Raw genomic sequence first — 13,804 nt, 5'->3', positions numbered from 1 at the left:
TTACCTTTGTTCCTCGGCCTATGCGGCTTAGATAAGAGTTTATCCCTAATTGGGCAACACACACCGTGATAGTTGGTAAGTTCACGATCAGGTTTGTTTTCAAACTACTTTTTATATCGTGAATTGCGAGAATGAGTCCTTCCATTGTGTACCCCGTGAACCAGCTAAGAAGATCAGTTCGCCAATTTGTACACCATTTTGCTGACAAAGCATGTAGATCACTTCATCACAGCCTTTCTTCATCTAGAGCCCAGGCCATGTTGTTCAAAGCGGGGTTAAGATAACCCAAGGTTAGTGTAAAATCTGATTTCAGACTAAAAGTTTTAGTAGAAAATTTAGTATAATTCTTTTTTTCTGTAATTTGATGATTGAATGCTCTTAAAAATAATTTTTAAAATTTAACCCTGCCAATCGGCCTTCGAACAACGGGGCTGCACGCAGGCGCTGAACTTTGGATATAAAGCGTCTTGTTATTCAGACCACAGGTGCACACATAGAAACCACAAGAAGGAAAAACTAGATTTACCAAGAAACCATATAGGATATTAGTTTGTGTCCTTTCCTACTTCCATAACATCCATAGAGCCTTTAAAGTGTGGGCTTTCGCTTTAAGTGCAAGGAACTTTGTAACAGATGTTTCTCTTGCCCAAGACACAGCAGAACTTTTTTTAATGTCCAGAATCGTTTATTTTGTACTGATTCAACCTGTACAGCGAAATCGTTTATTCGCATCTAAGATTAATTGATGCTTTTCTCCAGTCTAAGATCTGTTAATTATTAAAATCCATCCATCGGCCAAGATCTCTTTCTTTTCGACTGCCTATTTGAGACAATTTCTTGCCCACAAAACTAACCAATTTCTACTTACATCCTTACATCACTTCGTGTTCTCCTAACACTTACACTACATCTCTTTGGGCCGATGTATTTTTCATCAAAATCTATATTTAATTATGAGTTAATTAACTGATTAATTCTTGAGAATAATCAGAATATAATTTCCATTCGCTACATCTCTACTTCTGTGAATAAACAGTGAAGACAAAAGGGAAACTTATCATGTCATGCTTGATGTCACCTATACATGACATCGAAACTCATTGAATGGTATACTGAAGATAGTATATAGATCACCATAAGAAATGGCAATTAGGAAAATGAGATTGAGCTGAAGAGTGACAGATTTGCAGAAAGACGCAAACGGACGAATTAACATTATCTGGCCATGTTTCACATGCTTCCCTTTAATTGTCTGGGCCATAATAGTAAGACCTCGGTTATTTACAGAAAAATTAGCGGGCAATCCGTTTTGTACAATACGCATACTGGCAATGAAGCTCCTGTAAACTTTCATAACTTGTTGTATATTTTACAATAGTCTGTGCATGCCAGATCAGCATCTGTCACAAGCGATCTCTCTTTTCAGTTTATAATGGTCGGGTGTAAAGCTATCTAACGGAACCACCATTGTTACTTGGAAAATGTGATCTTGCACTGGCTCATGTTCGGCGTTAGTGAGAGCTTCCACATCTCAATCAGAAATAAGCTGACATTTGCCAACCCTAAATTCATTTGTTTTATCAAACTGTAAGCTCAGCTTCTTCACTACTTCTTTGGGCAGTTTAAGCTTTCTCTCCAGTCTCCTGAGTCGCATGGGACGTCTCCTACTGATGCAGGTGAAACCTTGTAGGCATGGGCAGGAAAAGGCGAATGATACGTCCTGGAGGGAAACAAACGTCAAGAAAAGATCTGACAATTAAAAATTCCCAGAAATCTAAGAGGCACAGAGCTATTTGGAGAAAAAAGGTGCCAGACCAAACTTTCTGTTCAGTTTTCGATTTCCAAGCGGTTGAAACTTGTTGATTTCAACTCAAAAAGAAAAGGATAGCCTCTTCCTGCGGCAGATTGGTAGGACATCATTTCACAGAAAAGGACCAAAAGTGAATAAAACGTATTGTAAAATGCACTTGAAATATTTAGGCAAGATGATAAATAGAATGGCCATATAAGTCAAGCGTAGAATCGTTTTCCTGAAAACGCCAAAAAAGAATTAACGACGCCAATCTCTGGACTTACCTCTGCAACACAAAGCTCTCCAGGCAAGCGGTAGCCCACGCATAACCCTAAATCCTTTAAGCAACACCTTCCCTTTCCGCAATCTGCAGCATGACTGCAATTTGAAGAGAATGGACTTGGGTCCTCAGGAACATCCTTTAAAGCTCGGGCAATGCATACCCCGAGGGCAGACTTCAAGTTATTGTTTGGTCCAAAGCTTCTGGATTTATCTCGACTCCGCATTCCGATGAGAAAATGACAGAACTCGGTCATTTTGCAATCTGCATGGGAATTACAGGCATATGCACTTTTTCGAGAAGGGGAGGTTATGGCAGTTGTAGGTAGTGGCAGGCATAATCTGGTCAAGTTATGGCAGAAATCTCCCTGGTTTTCACAGTCTGAGTCACTTTTGCAACCAGCACGTGGTGGAGAAGCCGTTGTTTCGAAGAATATTGTGAGGTTTGGTAGGCACAAGTTGAAGAAGTCGTGGCAATATTGGCCATCAGGGCACTCAGTACTGTTTTTGCACTTGGGTACCCTTATCTGGGGTGCAGTCGTGACTGTCGCAGGAATATGAGGATTATCCACACATCCAAAAAGGGCGTGACAAGACTGACTTTTGCCGCAGTCTTTGTCACTTTTGCAAGGGATGGTTGGCTTTTTTTCCACCTTCAGTTTCATTCTGCTTTTCTCTTGAGGCATAACAAAGCAAACATTTAAAAATGTGTGGCATATCTCGCCTTTTTGACAATCTCGGTCTTCTCTGCATTTTGGGGTCTTCTTTTTCGTCGAACCGGGTTCCGTGATATCATTTCTTGCCTGTGAAAAGATACAATAGTAACACTGTTCAGGCAATGATTTGACAACATTCTACAGGCTTTCATACCGTTGATTTGATCGAAGGGACTTGAAGCCTACCCTCACTTGTTTCTCGTGCTACGGTTTCGTCAAAAGCCAGGTGGAAAGTTAATTTAAGAGTTGAAATTATTCGTTGAACAAAACTTCAAGAGGGTACCACATATCAGACACTCAGTTCCACCTACCACTGACTAACGAACTGTTTTTAAAAACTACTTGGAAGATAGGGTCCCCTGTTTTATCGACATAACTCGCGAGACGCATTCAACTCTCCTGGATGGGATGCTTATCCATAGCATGCTACTTTGACTTGGATATTTCGTTTGTTATCCCTTACAATTCCCTGACATTCATCTGTATTCCTTGATGGAGGGAGACAACGTGAGATAAAGTGTCTGGTCCCAGAATACATAAAGAGTCAAGTGCGCCACCCTTTTGGAAAGCTCCACCAAAAATTATGACATATTCTTTTGGTTTTCGTTTTGTAAACTAGCCATGACTTCCATTATCGATTTTGAGTAAACATTCTTTGAATTTCATTACAAATAGTAACCCTTTCGGGTTTCACTGAATGATTTTGGTTCCTTTGGGCGAATTACACCATCATTGTAACAGGATGGATAATCATGTGTTCCTGGTACCGAAATGAGAACGCCACAATTTTAGAAGGAACATCTGAAAAAGGCTGCCAATCAACTTCCAGAATAAAATGTTGTGGAAAAAGACGACTGATTGAAATAAAAAACGAAAATATCGGGTAGCATGGAGCTTTTACAACTTTAACCATTTAAAGATTTTGTGAATTATCTCAGAGTCAAAATAGAAGGTTCCGACCAGAAAAAAAGTGCCGCAAACTAAGAAGGTGCAAAAATTTTCGACTAAAGGCTCAGTAAATAACTCCGGAACAGTAATCGAATCGAAGGGAAACCATTTCGTTGAACTCTATTTTTTGTCGGCCCTTTTGCGGGGTGAGAAATAGCGCTATAGGATTTAGTTGGATTACTGATTAGAACTCGCTTTTTTCGACCGTCATGAAACGACTGTCATTTTAGTTGAAGTTTCCTTGCCCTTGGATACATTTCAACGACAGTGCATTTTCATAAAGCTCTTTAAAAAATGTCCTTTTCCACCCGACTCCTCTACGCGGTAATGACATTTGATTAAAGTGCACAGCGACCGCCGTTTTATTTCCTTATTTCCGGTCAGTTGTTCTCATCTCCTGAAGACTCGTGCCATTTTCAATTTCCCTTGAAGATCCGAGTCATCGAGAGTCAACGGTACCTGTCATTTTTTCTTTCGCAAAGTTAATGCTCGCTTCCGACCTTTAGTATAATCATTTTGAGTTAACAGGATAGTTCATATCTTTGAAGACCATTTGTAACAGCACTAGATGTTTCCCTAAAGATGAACTAAAACATGAAACAATTGCAAAAATAAAATTAAGGAGGTAACAACAATTTGCCTGATTCCCATTTAACTTTTCTTTAAATTAAAAAATCTATATAAAAAAAAAACAAGTGTCTAAGTCATAAACAACTAATGATTTGAAAATATTTTAAATTTGTCCGAATTTCTCCTTATTTGTTCAATCATCCCCCACCCCACCCCCCACCCCCCACCCCCCATCCACACACACACACAAAGAAAAAAAACAGCACCAGTGACGATTTTATAAGGGTTGTGGTGAGTACAGTCGTCGAAATTCTTCGAAAGAGTTTTGTTTTGTCTTCTTTGACCACAAAGAAAAATTGAACTCTCCAGACGGTAAACCAATGGGCGCATCGATTGATTTAAGGATTTTGGAGGTATGAGAAGCATGTCAAGTACGCTAGCGGAGTCCGTTGACGCGTGATACTGTACGAAAATCGATTCAACCGTAATGGAAAGCTTTGAAGGATCAGATAAGATACATGAAAAATTAATTTCGAACTATGATTAGAGATAATTATCTCTATCTTATAAATTTTGATGTATTGCATTCTCCCCAAAGAAAACTGACTACTAGATAGAAATTGATACCATGACATTGAAGCAAAAAGTAGTACGTGTATTAAAGAATCTTGAAGCACTGATTTTCGTCGCTCGACAATCATGATCCAAAATAGACAGCCAGGAAGCTTATGGCACTTCAGGTTGATGAACAGTAGACAATCTTAAGGGCCACTTGGAAATTGCATAAAAGCCTGATAAAAGGGTTGTCGAGTGTTGCACCAAAATAGCTCACCGCGCCCGCCAACATAATGTCTCAAGAGAATATTCTTTGTTCTACTGTGTAAACATTTATAACAAACCGACAGGCTAATTTTTGTGACTAATGATTCGGTTCTTTATGGCTTTACACACGGACACGCACGAGGAGAAGTCATTGAGCTCGCTCGCAAGTAATTAAACACTTTTGTGGTTTATCCGGCTAACATTCGGTTTTATTACCAATGATACAGTTATGTGTCGAATTTCTTGAAAGAGCGGAAGACGCAAGGTAATAAACGTAACTTTTCCTCTTTCCCTAATTATTGATACATTCAACCAAAATTAGAAGAAACCGTCAAAATACTGGTTCCTTTATTTAAGATGGTCTTCATGAGCTATGCTCTCTCGTCTCAATGGCCTCACACGAAGCACGCATTTTATGGAAAGCTCGTTGCAAAACGAATTGAAATGACATTAGCTAGTTGTGACATACCCATGATTACGCCATGTGAAAGGCTTTCGCAAGAGGGAGAAAATGCAGTAACAATATGTCATTCCAACAACAAGAAACTGCGTTTGTTCAGCCCATGAGGTCATTTCCATAACGAATTTGTGCGCAGTAGATGTGCAAACTGCAAAGCTGAGTAAAACGAAACACGAATAGGAGAGAAAAATTAGCCAAGAAACAACGAAGTCTAACTCCTTACCTCTGAGCTGTTTATATCCCTGTCACTTTCCGCTAAAGCTGCCAAAGTGGAAGAGATTGTCAACAAAGCGAGAGCTGTGAGACAAGTCGTAGAAGTCATCTTAAGACTATTTACAAACGCTCTTGAGAATACTTGAGACGAGTGGTTCCTTATGATTTACGATGGAACAAAGTTAATCCGTGTAGATGTCTTGAAGTTCGTTCTGCCCTTCAGTGTCGTGGAAACGAGGCGTGTTCGGCAATCTGACCTGGTTCCAACGATAGTTTCATTCCCTGACACTTCGCCGACGAGATGCGGAGACTTGACAATGATTTTAATTGATGATCAGAGAGATTTGTTGCCCACTGTACTTTGATCTCCCCGGCCCTATTCAAACATATGATTAAGAAGAATGACATCTCCTTTTTTAAGTGTGTTGTTTGCTTAACTACTTCCAAGCTCAGTTAATTAAAACTACTTTTCTGAAAGTCTACAGTGATTCGCTAATCATGTTTACCTTACAAAGAAATTGCTTGATGGCCGAGAAGATTCAAAGCGTCAAAACTTGAAAAAAAAACTATTTTTATCAAGCAGAATCACATCAAGTTTTTAGCTCAATCAAGCGCTGACAGGACTACTGGTTTCATTTTATTGGAGATAAAAGATTTCAAAAGATTTCGACATCTCTCTTTCTCAATTTGAAATGTAAACTGCCATCTGTTGGATTGACCCCACACTTGATGACTTTAGCAAAGAAGTGCAAAAACTTATGATCGCCGATCGGTAAATTATCCGGTGAGGTGATAATGGACACGTTTTAGTTTATTTCAAGATGATGAAATTTTTATTTGGGTTTGTTAGTCCATAAGTAGTTTTTCCGACGGCGGGATCCGACCGGGTGCACGTCTTCAAGGCGTAGGAAAGGCGTTTTCACAGTATATCCGCCGAGTTATTGGGGTTGCGTGCACAGTGGCATGTTGTGCATCCATAATATTCTGTTCTATAGCAATTTCATTGCATCCGTGAATGAAGGTTTAAGGCCACAATGCCAATATTACGCTTTAAAATGCTTTATGGATAAAATTTTAGAGTGAGAGTTAAGGACAAAATTCCGTATTTAACGGATGCGTGCTTACGAGGGTGTGTTGCTTTGGTACGACGGAGTGCGAACGGCGCCACAACTGCCGCGTCAAATAACGACTTATTTTCCCTGAAGCCCTCAAATACGTTCGCCTAATGGGAGCCAAATTTACGATTAAGAGTCATACATCTCTCGATGTATATCCAAACATCACTAAGGTTATCACTTCCTAACATGTATTACCCCGCACTTCTCGTTGCCACAAACGCCAATTTTACAACTGCTGTAACGGCCAGGAAATTCCGACCATAAGACAGTTCGGAATCTGCTAAAATGCCGAAGATCTAAGAAACCAAAGAGGTGATAATTACACCAAAAGCCGCTTTCAAGGATGGTTAATCGTTGAAAAAGGGAAACGCCTCTCACGAAATTAAAAACTTCAATCTTCAACTTAAAATTTTTCAGCTAACTTTTTCGAGATGCAGGAATATGATGACAAACGATCTAGTTAAACCTGTTACTTTTGTCTGCCACTGGGATCAATGGGTGGTCTTTCATTTAGGATAAAATTGATGTCTTGCTCCTCAGTACTCAACACTATTGGAAGGCAAATACTGCCGTCCTGTAGGTCGATTAACTTGTAGCTTTGCTGAGTACATAGAGTACTAAGGTTTTTTTTTTAAAGTGACACTAAGTGGAGCTAATGAGGAGAGGAAAGAAAATAAACGGAAAAAGGCCCGGAGAGCCCTCGGCTTTACCGCTCGATGAACTTCAAGACAAAAAGGCGTTGCTTCGACAAAATTGCACACTTGTTATTTCTCCTGCATGTAATCGAAGCTCTCAGCATCTCTGCTTTGTATGTAACTTTAGAGACACGAGAAGCTAATATCAATTAAGCATTGAGAAAAGATGACCGGAAAATAGACCAATTAAAATTGATAATACCTTACTGTCTCGTTAACGAAAAATTTCACCACCGAACAACTTTTTCATCAAAGGAATGTGTTGAGGTTCTAATATTGGTAAACGTTGACGACTTAGTGTGCCGCCGGCGAAACCACAGCAACTGAAACTTACTATAAACTTCTGAAAGCGATATTTAGTGTTTCAAATGAGTCGCACCATTGACAGAAATTCAGTATCATCTTAAGTGGATTTTGTCAGGGTAAAATAATATCCATTGAACAATATATTATTTATATTCACATGTCTCTACATACCCTAAAGAAAATTTTCAAGGAAACTTTTCGCCGTCAGTGATTGAGACATTTGTTTACGTTACTCGTTCTTTCAAGCAACTACTCGGCGAAATGAAATATATATGCATTTTCCATAATTTTGAAAAGTCCTTTAATAAACTACTCCTAAACTGTGAGTGTGACGAAAGCTTCAGAGAACCTTTTCCATTGCAAAATAATCGTTATCATTCGGCGTCTAGCGTTGTATTGGAATTTGCGGTCAACCAGTTTCCCATAATAACCGCTATATGGCTAAAATAAACGTTGTAGTTCATGTTATTTTTCAGGTTATTTTGATTCGCTTCCACCTTGGATCAATCTTTTTTGATTGTAGAGGATAATTGTTCTAATTCAGATGTTACAAAAGTTAATGAATGAATTGAAACATTTCTTCTTTAGTGATTGTTAGAGTTATCTTCACACTCAAACGGGTTGACCTGGGCTGAAATGAATTAACCTCAAAATATTCTGAGTTACAGTCGGGTTATTTTCGACTAAGGTAAGAGAATCTGCTCCTCTGTATCGATTTTCGACGAACACACGATCAACAATTTTCACAGAATCCAAAGTTGTCAAGTTCTCAGTAGTATTAGCCCACTTCTTTAGTGTATCTTAAGGTGAGCCTCTCGTATAAATATCCATTTAGGAAAAGGTCAATTAGTCCTTATGTTCCGGCCTTTAGCATTTGTATCGTGAGTTATTTTCCTACATTAGGAATCTAGATAATTCATTTCTCGTGTCCATGATTCTAGATTCATGCAGTCTTATAAATCTATAAATAATGTGTTTATTCATTTATCAGTTGTATTGTTCGTGTCGCGAATTCTTACCATTTTCTTTTGCATCATTATTCTGCATTGATATTCAGATCGGAAAAGCGCCATAAACTAACATCGCTGTTCGTTTGATATATCTTACCGCCTGTATGTATACAAACACCCTCCTCTTTTTAAGGAGAATGTCTGAGAGGGATAGATCGGCTCTGTATTCACTTTTGACATACACCGACGTTATTTTCGGAACAACGGCACTCGTGGAACCTAGATTAATCAGACAGTTCATTGAGCAGTGCAGTCATTAAAACGCTCGTCATAAACTCCCTTGCAATATTTAATTTAAATAACGCACAAAAAAAACAAGAAGTGAAAACGCCTCAGACTATATCGGCGCAATACTAAATTGTTCCACCTTTTATGTTTACAAACTGAAAAAATTGTAAAGGCCAATCGAGATCCAAAGAAGAATTTTGTAGTGAGTTATTCACACTCGTGTCATTGTAACACTTCAAATTGACAACCGCGTTAAACCCATTTTCTTATGCCTTCCCCATTTTAACTTTCTCGCGCATTTAAGTAAAAATGTTCGTGGTAATTTTATTATTTTTGTATAATTTTAAAAAGAAAAAAGCTTAGTAGCTCTTACGCTCTTAACGCAACGAAGCCTAAAAACCCTGTCACTGAAAATATATAAAATATAATAGTCCGACTTCGGTGAGACAATGACGACGAAAATCCAGTCGATCAACAAACATAATCTTTCCGGAACAAAGATGGGAAAAATTTGCTTTTGTTCTTACCTTTGTTTGTTCTACGTCGGTGAAAGACTTAAGTTGTACCTGTGTCATGAACCGAAGGACAAAGGTAGTATACAATTGAACTGAACAGATGAAAACATTGCAAAGGAGAATTGCTCTAATTCTGTAAAACGTCCGGCAAATATTGTTGTTAAATTACCTGACATCCGGCTTCTGTAAGTGATTTCTTATCGGCAAAAATTTTGCTTTCCTGAACGTTGCTAACTCGATGTGAGCGTGCTTTAAAAAGAATTGGCATTTACAGTATATAAAAAACACGTTTTTAACCTCTAAACGGCGTTTGTTTTCGCAAAATAAGTGAGGAATACCGAATTTAGATGATGATTTTACTACTTAAAAGTGAAGCACACACTTACCTGGTCAGAAGGGATCTCCTCTCTATTGCCCAACACTTTAAAATGTGAACTTTATCCTAAACGACGAGGAATAATACTGTCTGTCTACTGAATATGCTGCTTAAAATGTCTGACGTAAAAGCGTCACGTGACAGAAAGCGCGGGAAACCTAGACGCGTAAGGCAATTTGTGAAGAAAGAGGCTGTTACGTTCATAACTTACTCAGTCATAACCTCGACTGTAACTGGATACGGGAATGATATTGGCATAGAAGTGTAGCAGATATTGACCATCTCGCGCTTTAATCATGAAATCTCTGATTCTGATAATTCTCGCTACCATTCATGATATGCGGAGAACAATACAGTTGGAGACAACAAAGCAATATCAGACACATGAACAAATGATACATGTTAGATGTTCTTTACTTAATCTAGATAAGAACACAATTATTTACCAGCTCTCCATTTGTGCACAATATTCAACTAATAGATATAGCATTATACGGGAAGACAGACAATCACCAATCACTCATGTGATCATTACAAATGAATCATTACCCTGATTCGTGATGATTTTTCATTTGTTCAAATGTTTGTAATTATTTAGGGATTACGTGATGTTTGATACTTGCGGCAATGTTAAGTAATTGTGGTTATGTTTGAATGCCACAGTTTGTAAATTTGCGTTTCGGTCGTCATGGAAATTAAGATTTTTCATGGAGACTATTTTTCCTAAGCTGTGGTAACGCACCGGAAATGCCCATCGTAAATTGCCGATCCTTTTCGTCTGGTGACCATTTTTAATAAAGTATTGTATGGGTATAACACTGAAGTTTTCCACGATCTGGGGGAACTTTTTTCCATAAGAATCGTGTAAAAGCAGTTTTTCACGTGCTGGGACTTCAATCAACCTGGGACTTCAATCAATTTTGTGAGATGCTTTTGTTCTGGCTTGAATTATACCAGCTAGCTACGTGTAGCCCACGCATTGCTAATCAGTGGAGTTTTCTAGAACAAATAAACTGACTCGCCCTCTGGGTCTAGTTCTGTCTGGAATAAACCAATTTGGTATAAATCCACTAGCGTTCTATCACAATTACTGCAATCTGATTGGCTTAACTACTCGCTATTTATATTTAACAAAAAGATTACGTTTTAGCAGCACCTCGTGTGCCACCTTCTCGTTCTTACCGCACTGACGTCATTGATCTATGACTGAGCACTGAGGGGGACGTTTTCATATTTTCTATTTTTCTTATATGATAATGAGGCAAAATTGTGGATGGTGACGTCATACATATGCGTCTGTCCTCCACTGAGTCATATAGAAGAATGAATCAAAATGCGTAAATAATTCAGCTAATGAAATAATTTGTAGTAGAGATGTACAGTAAGTAACGTATGTAGCCTAACAGTATGCGATTGTAAACAACCTGAAATAGAAACACGATCCCATTGACTAAAAGACTGGTCGACATGCAGATTTATACGAAAACAATTGGATTATTCGCTCTGACTCGCTCTCGATCGATGTCTTTGCGTGGTAGTTGATTTGTATATCGTCTTCATCAACAATCACTGACTCAGTAGAAACCTCAACTTCATAATCTCACCGTGAACTTAAACCCATAATAAACAGTATTTTAAAAAGTGTCATACGTAATCCATACAATCCAACTGGAATGATTTAGATGTTAGTCACTAGCTTTTTAAACATTAGATCGGATGAGACAAGTTTTCCCTCAAAAGTATTTAATGAACGTTTTATAGCATACTCATGGCCATTCATGATGACTCATGTTTTTTTGTTTGTTTGTTTGTTTTTTTCTTTTTCTCCCAAATTGACTTCCTCGCTTTGTGAATAGCGTGGTTCAATCCCAATCTCTTTGGTCTATTTTGAAATTCATCATGACATTTTTACATCATTTATTAAAAGTTATTCGTCCTTTTTGTTCATCTCCTTAGTCCATTCCTTCTCTCTTTATTTAGATCGAGCTTGAAATAGTAACTACGTCTTAAATTTTCGTCAAAATCACTCAGGCTGTTTATATTTTGCGGACCACGCCTCTCTTTATCCTAAGAGAAACCCAGGTTGTTTTTAGTGCTTTTCACAGACAGCATTTACCTTCTGACAGACCCTCACATTCTCTGTTACCTAACTAATTTGCATCTTGGCACAAGAATAAAGTTCAATCCCGCTAGTATTTTACCAAGTCCATAACAACCGCCCAGACAATAGAATTACCTACTCTGTTTACCGCTTAAGTACTCACATGGCACATCAGATCAATACAGACAGACAAGACAAAAACAAACAAGAAATTAACATTGTTATTGTTTTTCATGACCTTTTACTCACTTCTTTAAAAAGTTATATCCACGACTCAATCAGAATCAGGAACGAGAGTAACGCTACAACAATTTTTATTTGTCAGTTAGCTTGAAAGTGCTGAGTATAATCAGTATTGGCTCTGAATCTCTAACGCGCCATCTTATATCATTAGAGGCGTTATGCCTTCTGATCCCTTTGTTGGAATAAAAACTCACTCGAATTTTCTTGCTTTCTTTCTTTCTTGCTGTTGCGATTAAAACTTGAAGCAGAACTCCCGCCGGGTATCGATTTTTTTTTTGTATGCCCTTCCAAAAACTAATGCGTTCCGTTTTGCGACCATTTTAACCCAAGGGCTAAAATTTTCTCGTGGGCTCATAACTCACCTTGTTACAGCACTTACGCCGTGTTTCCCCATACAACTACGAAAGACTTACGCCTTGCTCCTGTCTACAGAACCTGACCCTCCCTAATTTTACGAACGCCGTGATTCCTTTCGTTGATAAAGAACGTCATTTGGGTTTTGTCTTACCTCTTGCCTTTAGATTCCAACAGCTAACATGCGTACACTATAAATCCATATTAACACCTGACTTGACTTCACTCGGTTTCGGGCTTTTAAGTGTTTTCATCGACAATATATTTATAGTTTTATGTACCAATTGGGCATTTTTTTTTAGAATCCAATATTGCTGATTTCGACATGACTCAAGATTCAAAAGGATTTTCATGAAAGAACAGCTACTGCAAGGTTATATAATGCTCACGGGGAGATTTCATTTTCGTGGCTGTGTTAAAAAGCGCCCTAACCAAAAGCTAATTTTAGATTCAAGCGTTTCTATTTTGAGCTAAATTTAGGTCACATATTGCTGCAAATAGTATTTGAAATGTTAGACGATCCACTCTGTATTAACTTGTTGCCACTTAAATCCATATTGGTTTGATATTTGAGAGTTCAACTTAACCCTGTGACCACCACGGAGGGTAGCAAAGCGGGCGCCCTGATCCCGTTTTCATCGCTCAAATTTTAGAAAAATACACGCGTCACATGTACTTTAAACACGCGTCACGAATTTAAAAGGGAAAACATCAGATCTCACCTTACCTTGCCTTTCTGTAAAATCATCGTTTCAGTTGTTAATGTTGGACTTCACAAGCGTCACATATAAAGTCTTTGCCTTCCTCACATGCACGCGAAATCTAACCTTCTCTCACCGAGCACTTTTTAAAGAACCCTAAAGTTTGACCATTTCCGGTAAGTGACTGCCTCCCGGAACTCGTCACCATCGTACGTGACTCCAACCATTTTTATTCTTCCAAAAATTATTCTTAAGACTCCAAGTACTTTTGTTTGTTATTTAACCCCGGCACGAAGGTAGCAGAACAATGGTACCCCACACTCATGAAAGATAAATTCAATTTAAAATTTTCTGTCC

The 13,804-nt window shown here is 38.4% G+C and overlaps 1 protein-coding gene across 5 annotated transcripts; it reads right to left on the bottom strand.

The window, feature by feature from the left end:
* Positions 1-663: 663 nt before the first annotated feature.
* Positions 664-13,565, bottom strand: LOC113674256 (uncharacterized). Of its 5 annotated transcripts, XM_089199736.1 has the most exons (6): positions 10,059-10,099; positions 9,842-9,921; positions 9,685-9,723; positions 5,811-6,176; positions 2,077-2,874; positions 664-1,720 (listed from the first exon to the last, which is right to left on the bottom strand). In XM_089199736.1, the coding sequence occupies exons 4-6, from the start codon at positions 5,907-5,909 to the stop codon at positions 1,532-1,534; spliced, it is 1,086 nt and encodes a 361-aa protein (XP_089055862.1). In that variant the 5' UTR covers positions 5,910-6,176; positions 9,685-9,723; positions 9,842-9,921; positions 10,059-10,099; the 3' UTR covers positions 664-1,531. The 5 variants fall into 5 exon arrangements, with proteins under 5 accessions (XP_089055862.1, XP_089055863.1, XP_089055865.1 ...); XM_089199737.1 differs by lacking the exon at positions 9,685-9,723 and having other exon boundaries at positions 10,059-10,136; XM_089199739.1 differs by lacking the exons at positions 9,685-9,723; positions 9,842-9,921; positions 10,059-10,099 and adding an exon at positions 13,474-13,565.
* Positions 13,566-13,804: the final 239 nt, after the last annotated feature.

Source organism: Pocillopora damicornis, chromosome 3, assembly GCF_964200805.1.
Source record: "Pocillopora damicornis chromosome 3, jaPocDami1.2, whole genome shotgun sequence".
NCBI lineage: Eukaryota > Metazoa > Cnidaria > Anthozoa > Scleractinia > Pocilloporidae > Pocillopora > Pocillopora damicornis.
This window is presented reverse-complemented; position numbering and strand designations above follow the sequence as displayed.